At 52.4% G+C, this 13,566-nt stretch overlaps 1 protein-coding gene across 1 annotated transcript in view; it reads right to left on the bottom strand.

Annotated features, from left to right (window-relative positions):
• Positions 1-1,038: 1,038 nt before the first annotated feature.
• The window catches only part of SCN4A (sodium voltage-gated channel alpha subunit 4), a 34,210-nt gene continuing 21,682 nt past the window's right edge, over positions 1,039-13,566 (bottom strand). Inside the window, exons 16-25 of the mRNA XM_075116849.1 lie at positions 12,935-13,064; positions 12,466-12,620; positions 11,060-11,233; positions 10,356-10,478; positions 9,814-10,092; positions 8,578-8,631; positions 6,943-7,080; positions 5,993-6,097; positions 5,002-5,272; positions 1,039-4,035 (exon numbers count right to left, since the gene is read on the bottom strand). Of these exons, the coding sequence (XP_074972950.1) occupies positions 2,843-4,035; positions 5,002-5,272; positions 5,993-6,097; positions 6,943-7,080; positions 8,578-8,631; positions 9,814-10,092; positions 10,356-10,478; positions 11,060-11,233; positions 12,466-12,620; positions 12,935-13,064 (2,622 nt within the window). The 3' untranslated portion in view covers positions 1,039-2,842. The remainder of the gene's footprint in view (positions 4,036-5,001; positions 5,273-5,992; positions 6,098-6,942; positions 7,081-8,577; positions 8,632-9,813; positions 10,093-10,355; positions 10,479-11,059; positions 11,234-12,465; positions 12,621-12,934; positions 13,065-13,566) is intronic.

A 13,566-nucleotide genomic window follows, 5' to 3' on the forward strand; every position in this document is an offset into this window, starting at 1 on the left:
AAAACCAGGAGTGGGGCACAAACTAAAGAGGGTTTGCAGTGATGGTGGCCAAATTACGGTGCTGTGCTGCCTGCAGGCTCCTTGGCACCCTCAAGCAGTAACAGACCTGGTCCAGAGGGGCTTGGTCTCCCCTTGAAGTACCCTGTGCTTGCAGTACCCAGTGGCATGGGATAGAGGGAGACCTGATGGTATCACGGGGAGGGTCTTGTGTCCCCATGTCTCTTCTCCCGGGCCACCCTGGCTCCCCAGCTCACAGCGCATGGCCAGACCATGCCCTGTGGGCAGAGCAGAGCTGCTGCCAGGCAGCTGCACCCTTCCCCAGCCCATTCCTATTCATCAGGGCTTGGGTTTCACCGCTGTCCTTTCCCCTGCCGTCGGAGGATAGGGACAGTGGGTTGTGCCACCTTCTCCCTCCAGCCCCCTGCCTGCGTGGTACCACGGTGCTCTCAACTTGAATTACATCAGCCCTGGGACGAGCTGTTCCAGTGAAAGCAAAAACACAGCAGTGAGGCCATGCTGTGGCCCTTGGGGACGTCAGCGGGTCCCGGAGGTGGCTCCTCCTCCACCTACCCACTGACGCACGAAACCTCCTTTGCCCACCGCTGCCTTCTCCCCATGATGCTGAACTGCTCCCACGTGGCCGGCGGGGCAGGTTTGGCCCCACAGAGCCTTGCATGGGCCAGCTCGGGGGGTCTGCACCTCCTCCAAGCCCATGTCTCTCCTTGGCTGAACCTGCAGCATCTCCTATAGCTCTTGGAGTCAGGGCTCATTGCTGTGAGGCACCAAGGGCTCCAGGGCACTTGTTCATGAGCAGAGCGGAAACTCTGGGGTCTGGGCTGGGTTAGAGGTGCTGGGGGGAGGCAGCCCAGGGGGGCTCTTGTGCAGGATGGGACAACTAGGTCCTGAGGATGGCAGGTCCAGCCAAGAGCATGAACAGGGTCTCCCCAGAGCTGCCCTGGAGCAAAGGGAGGGGACATTTACCCCTCCCAGGGGCAGGGAAAGCATTTTTCCCCTCTAACACACACCACTGCATTTGGTATCATAATAATAGACCATTTACAGTTTATTTTAAGAAATGTACAAAGAAAAATGGCTTTAGCTCACACAAATTCTGCTCTTTGGCATTTCTCCCATCCCAACGACACATACGTACAAGCAGCGTTGGTTGTGAACCACAACCCAGGCTGGAAACCGCCGTGCCATGGATGCTTCCCAGGCAAACGCCATTTAAAGCAGCTCAGGCTCCTGTTCCAGGGAGCATCACCCTATGCAACATGGAAATGAAAGCACAACACTATGGGATGAGCAGAGCGACCCCGGCTCTGCCGCCTGGCCGACAGCACGTGGATGCAAGCAAGCTCAGCACCGCTCCTGGCCAGCCTGAACGTGGGGCATCCGTAACGGCTCAGCGCCAAAATCAGCCCAAGAAAAAAAAATATCTAATAATACAAAAAGACAGACCCTTTGGCTTCAAGAAGCAGCCCTTGTTTTAACTGGAAGAGGTTTTGGTTCATGTTCGTTTTGATCTCAAGAGGTTTTTTTGCCTTTTGAGGGCAGAAGACGGTCCAGAGATGGACTGGGGGCCTTTTGCATGTTTTTCTTGATATACTTTTCTTTTGCCCATCTGTGTTAAGAGCAGTAAAACCCTTCCCCCCTGGGAAAACGCTCCTCTGCCTGGAGGTTTCCTGGTGTGGACCTGCCTGGCCCCATCAGGCTCTGCAGAGACCCCAGCACGTGCCACCGGGTCATCTCCAGAGCCCCAGCCGAGGGAAGGATGCTCCGCCTGAGTAGTTTGGGATTTACACCCCGGTGGGAACATTCATTGTATTAAGGCCGCTGGTGCTCGGCGGCTGGTGGGATTTAAGGGACCCCGCTGAAGCAGCTCATTGCAAGGACTGTTCAAACACCTGCTCCAATCCCCGGGGATGCGTCTCGTTAATTAACGCTAACAAAGAGTGCTCCAGCGGGACATTTCCTCTTGCTGTGGGGCTTGGAGAAACCCTAGAGGGTTTTGTTACGGGGACTGGGGATTCCTGGAGGAGTGTTTTCAAACCCTACTTTTTTTCCATTGCTTTCCTGCCACAAAATCTGGATGAAATGGGAAAACAGAGAAGAAGCATGACTATAAATACTGTTTACATTCGTAACATAGAGACCTGAATGATTTATGATTTCAACGCATATTCAGAGACCTTTAAAACCTGATATTTAACCCTGAGAACATATCTGCAGATGCTTTGTTTTGGATATGCAAACAAATCTTTAAGACATAATTGCACTTTCTCTGTATATAACAAAAAAATAACCCATAAAGCTTATTAAAATATTCAAAAGAAAGGTGCTACTTTAAGACATTGGAGATTTTTGTTCACAAAACCTTGTATTTTCTGTAATTATTCTTAATATTATTTCACTTGGCTCATCTTTCACTGGCTACTTGGCTGCACTCCGGAAGAATAATATACAAGAAAATCTCTTAATTGTGAAATAACATTAATAAATAATTACTTTAAGTGAAAGGACAGCCATACTCATTTGTTAATGTCTGAAAAACATCGTTACCATGATGAGATCATTTCAAAACTAAGATGTTTCTCTTTCACCAACAACAGTTTTCACATTTAATTCTCATAAGAAAAAATATTAAACTCTTTGCAAGTGCAGTGAGCTGTAAAAACCAGGATCGGTAAGAGATCCTGCTTCGAAAGATAAGGTGTCTGCTTGAAATATCTGAAATTAGCTCAATATCTAAGATCTATTGATCTGTATATGGAAGAGCTCTTGAAAAGGAGATACAAATGAAGTCTTTTCAGGCTGGGCGAGAGACGAAAGCCTCTTTCTGTTATACCAGCGACTCCTTCACAACGCGTTCCTTATCCCATCCTTTTGCTTCACCGGGAGCATCTCGAGTCTCTGAGCTGGGAACGGGTGCAAGACCAATGGCAGGGGCTGTCTCCGCATCTGTCCCACTGTTCCCATACATCTGGTGCATTTTGGTGGCGATCAGACCTTCCTTCTCGGGTGCTTCCTCTCTCAGGGCATCCTCATCCTTACTGTGCCTGTACATGTAGGACGCCTGCTTCACCGAGCGCCTCAGGAGGTACCTACGGAAAGCCCTCTGGATTTTTGTAGCACAGACTTCCTCATGTTTCCTTTTCAGAGTGGTGGTGATGGGTTCATAGGAAACCTTTGAGGGGTTTGCAGCCATGAACTTCTCCTCCATGGTGGCCTTCAAGGCATCCATCTCTCCTGAGTCTCCCAGCACTTCCTTAGTCAGGGCAAAGAGGATATCCAGACAGTGGATTTTGTCCCCAGCAACCATTGGTAGATCCATGGTGATTAGCTTGATTTTGTTTGGCTTGGGAATTTTGAGTGGCTCCTGTAAGGTGTCTACGAAGTCAGACAAGGTGCTGTATGCAATGAACTGGGTGGCGTCCGGGTCAAACTTCTCCCAAGTTTCATAAAACATTTCAAAATCGTCTTCACAGAGGGGTTCACTGCTCTCCTCTGTGGCCACGTTGAAGTTCTCCAGAATGATGGCAATGTACATGTTCACCACGATGAGAAAGGAAATGATGATGTAGCTGCAGAAGAAGAAGATGCCGATGGATGGATTGCCACAGTCCCCTTTTACTGAACTGCCAGGGTTTTCCAGGTTGGGGTCGCAGTCGGGGGGGCCGCTGTTCAGGATTGGGCTGAGAAGGCCATCCCATCCAGCCGACGTGGTGATCTGGAAAAGGCAGATGATGCTGTTCCCAAAAGTTTCAAAGTTGAAGATGTCATCGATCCCTGCCTCCTTCTTTACATAGGCGAAGTTGGACATCCCGAAGATGGAGTAGATGAACATGACAAGGAAAAGCAGGAGGCCGATGTTGAACAGGGCAGGCAGGGACATCATCAGAGCAAACAGGAGAGTCCGGATGCCTTTTGCCCCTCGGATCAGCCGGAGGACGCGGCCAATCCTTGCCAGCCTGATGACCCTGAAGAGGGTGGGTGATACGAAGTACTTCTCTATGATGTCCGAGAGGACGATGCCTGTGAAGGGATGAAAAAAGGTGAGTTTGCCATGCTCTACAGGCAACGTAGGGAGGTCAGATGGAGGTACTCCATCTGCTAGGACTGGGGGGACAGAGCCAGATGAAGCCAGCCCCAATGGCACACAGTGCTCAGCTCTGCTGGTGGCAAAGGGAATGTATTCCAAAATATCTCTGTGCACAGACTCAAAGGTTAAATGCTGGCTGCTTTGTTTCAGCCCTGCAGCCATGCAACAAGGGGAGCCCAACGCCAAGGAGGAGTGCGACAGGATCCCAGCCTCTCACCTTGCCTGGAGGTCTCACATCTGTCTTGTCCTATTGGCCTGTCCCTGCTCGAAGGGTGGGTGTAAGGGGGTGACCAGTGGCAGCTTGCTGGCTGTGGACCAGCCACCAGACCATTTCCACACTTTGTTATCTAGTGGGACCCCTGAGGAACCAGTGGAACCAGCAGGACTTGTGTCCAATTTTGGAACCCCCAGCTCAAGAAGGACAGGAAACTCCTTGAGCAAGTCCAGCAGAGAGCTACTGAGATGGTCAGGGGCTGGAGCATCTCCCTTGTGAGGAAAGGCTGAGAGACCTGGGCTTGTTCAGCCTGGAGAAGAGAAGCCTGAGGGGGGATCTCATCAGTGCTTATAAATATCTAAAAGGTGGGTGTCAGGAGGATGGGGCCGGGCTCTTTCCAGTGGTGCCCAACGCCAGGCCAAGGGGCAACGGGCACAAGCTGGAACACGGGAAGTTCCACCTGAACATGAGGACAAACCCCTTCCCTGTGCTGGTGCCAGAGCAGGGGCACAGGCTGCCCAGAGAGGCTGTGGGGTCCCTTCCCTGGGGACATTCACCCCCCGCGTGGACGCGGCCCTGTGCCCCTGCTCTGGGTGTGCCTGCTCCAGCAGGGGTGGGACGGGATGAGCTCCAGAGGGCCCTTCCAACCCCCGCCAGTCTGTGAGTCTGGGATTCTGTGACTCACCTAAGATGGAGAGGATGACCACCACAAAGTCAAAGATGTTCCAGCCAATAGTGAAGTAGTAGTAGCGCAAAGCAAACATTTTAAGCACACACTCTCCGGTGAAGATGACAATGAAGACCAGGTTGATCTTGTAGAGGACAGATGTTTTGAGTTCGCTTTGATCATCTGTTTCGACCATCATGGTCACCATGTTAAGACAAATCAGGATCATGATGGTTATGTCAAATACTTGCTTGGTAACAAAGTCAAACACCATCCCTTGAAACTTGTTCTGCCATAAGGGCCACGTAGGTGATGATGGTGAATCAGAGGTGAGGTGGGAACATGGGACAGACACACAAAACAAAGACACAACAGAAAAAGAAGAAGGAACCATATTTAAAAGAGTGTAGAAAACCTCAGGTTTGTGGCCAGGTCTCACGGCCCCAGAAGCTATGGGAGGAGGATACTCAGCACCTTGCAGGATGAAACCCACCTGGTAACCCCATGGCCAGGAGGCGTGGGCACAGGGGACAGTTGCTTTCTAATTATATCCATAGGTAATGCATCGAGGCAGGAATAAACACATGGGGAAAGGCCTCACTTGGGCTGGGCTATCAAAACCAAGCCCAAGTCACAACTGCGTATGTATTGGCATTGTCCCTTCTAGGAGTGTTGAAAACTGAGCTTTCCCTGAGTAACTCCCTTTGAGACAGGAGCTGGGAGCTGAGCTAGGAGAAAACCCTCATCCCTGCAAAAGGGATCCCCTCCTTGCCCTTGCCAGCGGGCCCAGGGCTGAAGAGCAGGTCCAAAGGAAGCTGACTGATGTGAACCTCTTCTAAAGGCCCAGCTCTTAGGAAGGTCCTGTCTGCAGAGTAGCAACGGGGAGCCAGGATTTGGCTCCTTGCCCTGGCAAATGCTCTTCCCTAGACCCTTCTCATTCACTTTGGGACAGTTGGTGGCTTGAAATGCTCCCTCCCCGCTGCACTCCAGTGTGATTAACCCAACCTACCGATGGCCTGGGGATGGGCTTCTGGGGCTTCTTGGAGCCGAGCTTTTTCATGGCATTATAGTATTTCTTCTGTTCTTCTGTCATGAAGATGTCTTTGCCTCCAAAGTATAAAGGGAATCACCACTGTTAGTCTTGGGAACTCGCCTCTTCCTACGAAGCATCTCCATCCATGCTCCTTCCCACCAACCATCTCCAGCCAAGCTCCTACCAGGCATTGCTCGCTGCACTGACTCAGTGAAACCTGCTTTCTCCCTGCTTGCCCTTTTCTGTGCTGCTTCCCACAGTTCACAGCACTCGTGTGCTCACCCCAGCAATGTGGTTTCCTCCTGCAGAGGTGAGATGCTGCCTCCCAGCCCGCTGCGGCGAGTGGGGCACCCTATGCCCTGCTGGGGAGCAAGCCCTCCTTGCTGGCCAAATTCTACTGGGACCAAGGCAGCATCTTGGTGTGCCTTAGACCTCACTTGGCACAAACACCATGCGCTGTGTTACCCACCCTCCACCCGCTTCCCGCTCTGGCAGCCCAGGGCTATTAGTCCTGTGCTGTTCGCTTGAAAGCTGAAGTCAAGTTTTTCCTTGACACATGGAAAAATTATGAGAAAGGGTCATGGGGTGGGAAAAGAAAATAAAAGTGATGGCTCAGGTGTACAACCATGCCTGCTGTGGCACAGGCAAGAGAAAACACAGCCCCCTCTTCCCTTTGCATCCATAAATGAAATCCTCTATATGTGCTACGGCCAGGACACAAAGCCCCACATGCTCTTTGTCAGGCTCTCCTTGTTCCCTCTGCGGGAAGCCACTAACGGGTAACAGCAATTCAGGTTGCAGAAGGACCCTGGGGTCCATCCAAGCACGGGACACAGTCCCCTCACCCCACAACTGTACTGGTCCCCTCCACCCTGGACCAGCACCCCAGGAGGCAACAGTGGCTGCAGGACCCAGAAAATACTTATCTTTTTCTTCTGCTGGTTGAAGTTGTCGATGATGACGCCGATGAAGAGGTTCAGGGTGAAGAAGGCACCGAAGATGATGAAGATGACGAAGTAGATGTACATGTAGAGGTTGATCTCATACACTGGCTGCTCTTCAATCTGACCGGGAGAGATGGGGAATGTGAGACTAACCGTCTCTGGAAAGCGTGTCCCCACGCCCCCAGACAAGGGGTCACTGTATCTGGACAGAGCCGTGGGGTGGCTGCTGCAAAACGTTTGGCAGACACTGTGCGGGTTGAGTGGTCCCCGTGGGGGCAGCCATGGGAAGGAACATCCACATGACACTGGCTGGGGGACAAGGGTGTGCTGACCCCTGATCCCTCACCACGGGCTGGGGAACAGGAAAGGATGCCCAGGTGCAGTGATATCAAAGAGCAAGCTTGAGTCTCTTCCTGATAATCACCTTTCCAAGGGCTGAAATATAGCCAAGAGGGGAAAGAAAAAGCGATTTAATTTGTGCCACCCCAGCACACAGGTGCGGCACAGCCTGGCAGCCTTGGGAACCACTCATCTTAAGGGGAACCACTTAAATCTGCTCTACATTGGACTGGAGACATCCCAAGGTGTCACAACCTGCTCCCCCGTTTCAAGGGAGGCTCTTGGCAGAAGAGGTTGGATTTGCTCTCAAACCAGCTCTGCCTCAAGTGTTCAGGCAGGCAGGAGCCCACACCATTTTCAGAGGGAGCTGGAAGCAGCTCCTCTGCTGAGCACCTGCAGCGGCAGCCGGGGGGAGCAGAGTGCCTCTTTCTGATGCTAAAAAAAGGCAACGAAAACAATGCGTTCAGGCCCGTGGGTGTGCGAGGCTGACCTCCCCAGCAGGTGACGGGCGACTTTGCTCACTTAGAGAAAGGTAGGAAGCCCCTCCTGCTGTGCTGGCTCATGGCAGTGCGTACACACATGGGCTGGCGTGGGAAGACTTTTTGGGATGGATCACAGGAGAAACAGCCTCTGCATGAAACTCTTCAAAACACTTTTTTTTTTTAATAACCCATTTAACCCAAAGGTTAAATGCTGGCTGCTCTGTTTTAATAACCCATTTATTGTTCAAGGCAAGGCAAGCACTTTCTCCAGGATGGGATAAGCTCTCCCGGATGGAGGGGTACATGGAGGGCATCATCTCACAGCAGGGTGAAGGATGAGCCCTCCAGTGTGGAGCTGTGGAGGCAGAATTGGGATTTCAGACCATGAAGCTGAAGCTGAGGAGTGGGCTTGGGTGCAGCTGTAGCCTGGGTGGGGTGGGAGCCTGGTGTGGGGGCCAGGCTCTGGTTGGGATGCAGGTGACGGTGACATGAGTGGCACAGGGACACAACTGGCTGCCCTTTTTGAGGCTGTGCACCTTAGCAGGGGGGATGTTTTTAGGGGTTTCTTCAGTGTTTAGCCCATGTCCTAGCTGAAGCCACGGGTGGGATGCAGGCAGCCCCCTGGCATCAATGGGCAGAGCCAGAGGGGTTGCTGTGGCCAAAGGGTCCATCTCCAGACCACGCTGAGCTGTGCCTTGGCCCCAGGACTCTGCTCCCAGTCTGCCAGGGGGAACTGACCGGGTGGGATGAGTGATGCTTAGTGCTGGCTGTGAGACATCCATGCTTGCCCACTCACCTCACGTGAGTCCACAGCAGCGTACATGATGTCCATCCAGCCTTTGAAGGTCGCCTGCAGTGGAGAGCAGATTTGCTGGGAGGTATTTGGGGCTAGGGAGGGAGGGGAGGGCGATGGGCGCATGCTTGGGGTTTAGTTTGGGGGATTAGCTCTGAGAAAGCCTGCTCAGTCCGGAGTTACAGCTTCTCCGTGGGAATGGCAGGAGAGGGACGATGAGTTGAATCCACAAGAAAGATGCCCCGATGCAGAAATACTGAGATTTGCACATGCACACAGGTACGCATGCACAAGCTCTGTTCTGTGGCCGAAGTTACCAGCAAATTCCCAAAACACCACTGCAAAACAGGCTGGGACAAGAATCAATTGACTCTTTCCCCCCAAAACAAAGTGCATTTTCCCAATGGCAGGGCTGTGCCGGGGCTGGCTGCTCCTCCTGCTCCCAATCTGTGTCACCTCTGTAGTCCTGACTTCTGTATCATTGCTTCTGCTATTTGCTGGATCCCGATCCTGGTGGGGTGGGGGGTACACTGCACCTTTTACAGGCTTTTGCTGCTGATTTGTTAAACAAAAAGCCTAAACATCTTGTTTCCTGAATCTGATGGAGCAATAAACCTGAAGAGGAAGCTGAATTTAAAGCTGGTTAATCAATTTGGCTTATGCTCCGATTCTGCAACCGCCACTTACCCGGGATCTGATGGGAGTAGCCCCAGCCCACCCCATAACAAAGCTCACACCTATATTTTTGTTAACATTGCGGTGAGCAGTTCCCCTTCCGCTTGCCTGGCTCAGCTGCGGTGAGTTCGGTGGAAGCATGGCTGCGTTCGCCCACTGCCCTGCAGCGGACACATGCACTCTTTTTCCAGTTGTCATCTTCCCCATGCAAAACTCTTGCAGCCTATGGCTACAGCAGACTGAACTTTTCAGATGAAGAGGTGGGGGAGAGGAGAGTGCCTCCCCTCCTCGCTTTTGCATCCTGTGCTGTGCAGAGGACTTCCTGCAGCTCCAGGCTTGGTGCTACCTACACTTATCCACAGCGGGTCCCTGGTGACTCTTACCTTCCCCTCCCATATTCTACCCTGTCCCTTTCCTCCTAGGCTCTGCAGGGTTTTTTTTTTTGTGTTAAATACCAATTTTGGAGCTAAGAAGCAGCCAAGAGGCCCCATCTGTGATGCTATTCACGCTGCCCTGCTACGGCAATACACGTCTTGAGGGATGGTAGCTGCTTTTGTTACATACCACCTGCAGCAAGGAGAGGTATCCCAAGCCCACATTGTCGAAGTTGACCTTGACGTTGACCCATCTGACTTGATTGGTGTAGAGGAGGGCCATGCAGTCGCTCTTGTTGTTCACCACGCTGGTGTCAAAGAGCTCTCCCGAGGTGGTGTTGATGCATCGGTAGTACTTCCCCGCAAAGAGGTTCACCCCCATAATGCTGAATATCAGCCAGAAGATGAGGCAGACCAGCAGGACATTCATGATAGAGGGGATGGCACCCAGCAAGGCGTTGACCACCACCTGCAAGGGGAAAAAAAGACCTTGGAGGACCTGGCTAGGGAACCAGGCTAACAATGATGTGGGCCGTCATGTCCCTGTGCCACATTACCCTCCTCAGCAGCACCAAGTGGGCTCAAACTGGACCAAAGGTACCTTAGCATCCATCCCACTGATGTGGAGGTCCCTAAAAGCCAGCTGGGATGGGTCCCTGACGTAGGTGGCTGCTGAATGGTGCTGCTTGCATGGCCGTGTCGGAGCCAACAGCACACAGGGGAGGCACTTACCCTCATGCCTTCAAATCTGGACAGGGCACGCAGTGGTCTCAAAGCCCTCAGTGTCCGCAGGGACTTGATGGCTCCCAGCTCGGAGTATCCCAGCCAGTTCGCTGTCAGGCTGATAAGGGAAACCTGGAAGGAGCAGCCCAAGGGATTAACAACATTGCAGATGGAAACAACAGAGAGGAACTGAGCCACATGCCTGCAGCTCCTGCCCGCCCCTCTCTCCCCAGCACTCCCTCAGGCCAGTGGTCATTGTCTTGCCTTGACACACAAAGACTGGCATCAAGTCCTTGGGTCCCTGGTGACCGGCCACCAGGAGGATGCCCCTGCCTCTTGGGTATGAGGGTGGAGGTGACGGGGGATGCAGAAATACTACACAGGCGGCATGGTCTGCCGTGTCTGAGCATTTGGGAGACACTACCTCCCTTCACATCTCTACTGGGGTCTGGCAAAACAGCATGGGATTGTTCTTGGCTTGAACGTAAAACAGAAAGGGTTTGAAAGGGTTTCTGCAACCAGGGAAAGCTGTGACCCTTCCTGTGGGGGACAGGAACATTTTAAGCAATGGTCTAAGCCCCCATTCCACAGCCACTTCATTGTCCTTTAAAATACAGTATGGGTTCATTTCCAACAGCCTCCTACAATCCCTTAATGCACCCAAATCCCTTGGGTAACTATGGCTCTAGAAGTGCTCATCAGACACCACTTACATCGACAATGAGGAAATCCAGCCAGCACCATGCGTTGGTGAAATACACCTTGAAGCCGTAGGCCACCCACTTGAGCAACATCTCAATGACGAAGACATAGGAGAAGACTTTGTCAGCATACTCCAGGATGGTGCGTATCACCTTTCGTTGCTCAATGTAGATGTCCTCAAAAGCCTGGAAGAGGCGTGGAGCTACATGACAGTCATTCTTCCATTAGACCCGCTGCACGGCCCACGCAGCCACATCCATGCCTGCGTTGCCCCTGCTTTCCTAGGGCTTGGGGTAGCTTGAAAAGGTGACAGTCTAACTACAGGTGGCGTTTACTGACACGCCTGATCAACATGTGGTCTAACGCTTGTTTGGAAGTTCTTGTAGGCTATGTAGAGTGGTGTTTGTCCTGAAGCAAAGCTTCATGGAAGCAAATGTCCAGTTGCATCAAATTCCCACCAGTCTAAGCACAAGTCAAAAGCCAGGACACCAACCCGCCCCTTTGGATGCCTTGGTAGTTTTGAAAATGCTCTTAGGAGTTTGGGTTATTGCTACATCTGCATGGCATGTAACACATAAGCAATCAGTGGTACAGACATGGTGACCAGGTGTTGCACAGCTGTTTTAGCACAGATTTCGATTCCGGCACTAGCTATAACCTCAGACATCCCCAAACTGCACTTCAGAGCATGATGCAGACCCATAAAGTATGTCTGAAAACCAGGTCACTCTCTCTATCCTCCTTCCCTCTCTCTTTACCTCCAAACTTGCAGAGAAGTTGGTCTCCCCATTAGCCCTGTTTATTTACAGGTGCAGCTGAGCTATATCCAGCCCAAACCCTCAGAGAGGACCAACAGCTGACATACAATTTTTTCATGCAGTTGATTTAAATAGATGCCCAGGTTCTGGGAGGGTGCACCAGTCAGCAGTTGGAAGTGCTGAACAGCAAAATAATAACCATGAATTATTTGTAAAGCACCTTCTGACAGACAGTTATGGAGGCCGGGAAATGAGGAATCATCCACATAAAGCTAAATAGATGATGCAGATAGTTCATGGTTGACATTAGGAGCGGGAGGGGAGGCTGCAGGCAGCTGCATGCCCTTGAGCCCATGGACCACAGCCCATGGTGGATGCCGGGGAGGGTCGCACAGGGGTGACTGTACCAATGCAGAGCTCTTGGAGGGCAAGGGGAGGATGTTTAGATCCCCTGGAAGCCTGTACATTGGGCAGACCTGAGCCAAATGGGGTTTTAAATCAAATATCTGCCCACAGCTGTGTTATTTTGCACAGGAGACAACCAGACTACGCCCAGAGCCTCCGGTGCTGCTGCCTGGGCCCTGCCCGTGTTCCTGGGCTCCCACCAAGCTGGGGAGCTGCTGCAGAGCAAATGGGACAGGGCAAAAGGTGGGACCTACCAGCGCCCCGCTGCTGAGGAGGATCATGAAGACGATGAAGGTCTCGAACCAGTCGTGCTCCACAATGCGGAAGCAGGTTTTCCGGATGTTCCACCATACCTTCCCTCTGTCGCTGGTGATGTCCACATAGAGGCAGGGAAACCTTTTCACACAGGCTGGGGATGGGAGAAAGAGCTGTGGGTTACCTCCTGCCCAGGGCGTTCCCACCAGCATGACACTATTTGTGCTTTTATTGTCTTTTCAAACCCTCCCAGGTGGAGGCTGGACCAGGATCCTGCTGGGTTTGAGGGAGCGCACACAAGAGGGGAGCACCATTGGGACCATATCCTTGGTGGTACAGGAGGATTTGGAGTTTGGGCTGAGCCAAGTGACCCTGGGGGTTGTTATGCTGCAAGAATTGGTTGGCAATAGCCCCTCCATACCCACCTTCCCCTCTCCCTGGGGTGCCCTGCCCTGCTTGGTCTCTCACCTTCGGTGAAGCACTCCTCGGGCTCATTGCTGTCCTCAGCCTCTTCCGCCACCTCCTCCTCCACCGGCGGCGGGTGCTTGTAATCCACGGTGCTGCACAGGGATGATGCGTTGTCGCTGGAGAGGGGATTCTGCAAAGGGAGAGGAGGATTCAGGCTGGGCTGCCCTGCAGAAGGGATGCTCCCGGGATGTGGCTGCCTCCAGCCATCTTCTGGCTCCTCCTGTCCCCACCAAGGGAGCCAGCTGGTGGGACACCCTTGCTTGAAGGCTGCTCTGAGTCCCTTTGCTATGAAAACGCAGAGCCCAGAGTGAAGCTGTTGAATTGTCCAGGGCTGAAAACCTTGGAGGACCGTTGGTACATGAGCTTGCACGAGCTTTGCTTTTCATCCGGGTTCAGAGGAGAAAAAGGTGTTCTGACCCCAGCCTTCCTCCCAGCATAGCAAGTCTGTCTCCCATCCACTTGTACCATCATCTCAGGCTGATATTATCACCACCTCCCCTCCTCCTCTGCATGCTCCCATCCAAGAAATGCTCCACCAAACACCCTTTGGTACAATTAGACCTACAGAAACTTGGGTGGCCACCATGGCACTTCTTTCAAATCCTGCTGGCTGGGCTCATGCTGAAGAGCTT

Source organism: Phalacrocorax aristotelis, chromosome 23, assembly GCF_949628215.1.
Source record: "Phalacrocorax aristotelis chromosome 23, bGulAri2.1, whole genome shotgun sequence".
NCBI lineage: Eukaryota > Metazoa > Chordata > Aves > Suliformes > Phalacrocoracidae > Phalacrocorax > Phalacrocorax aristotelis.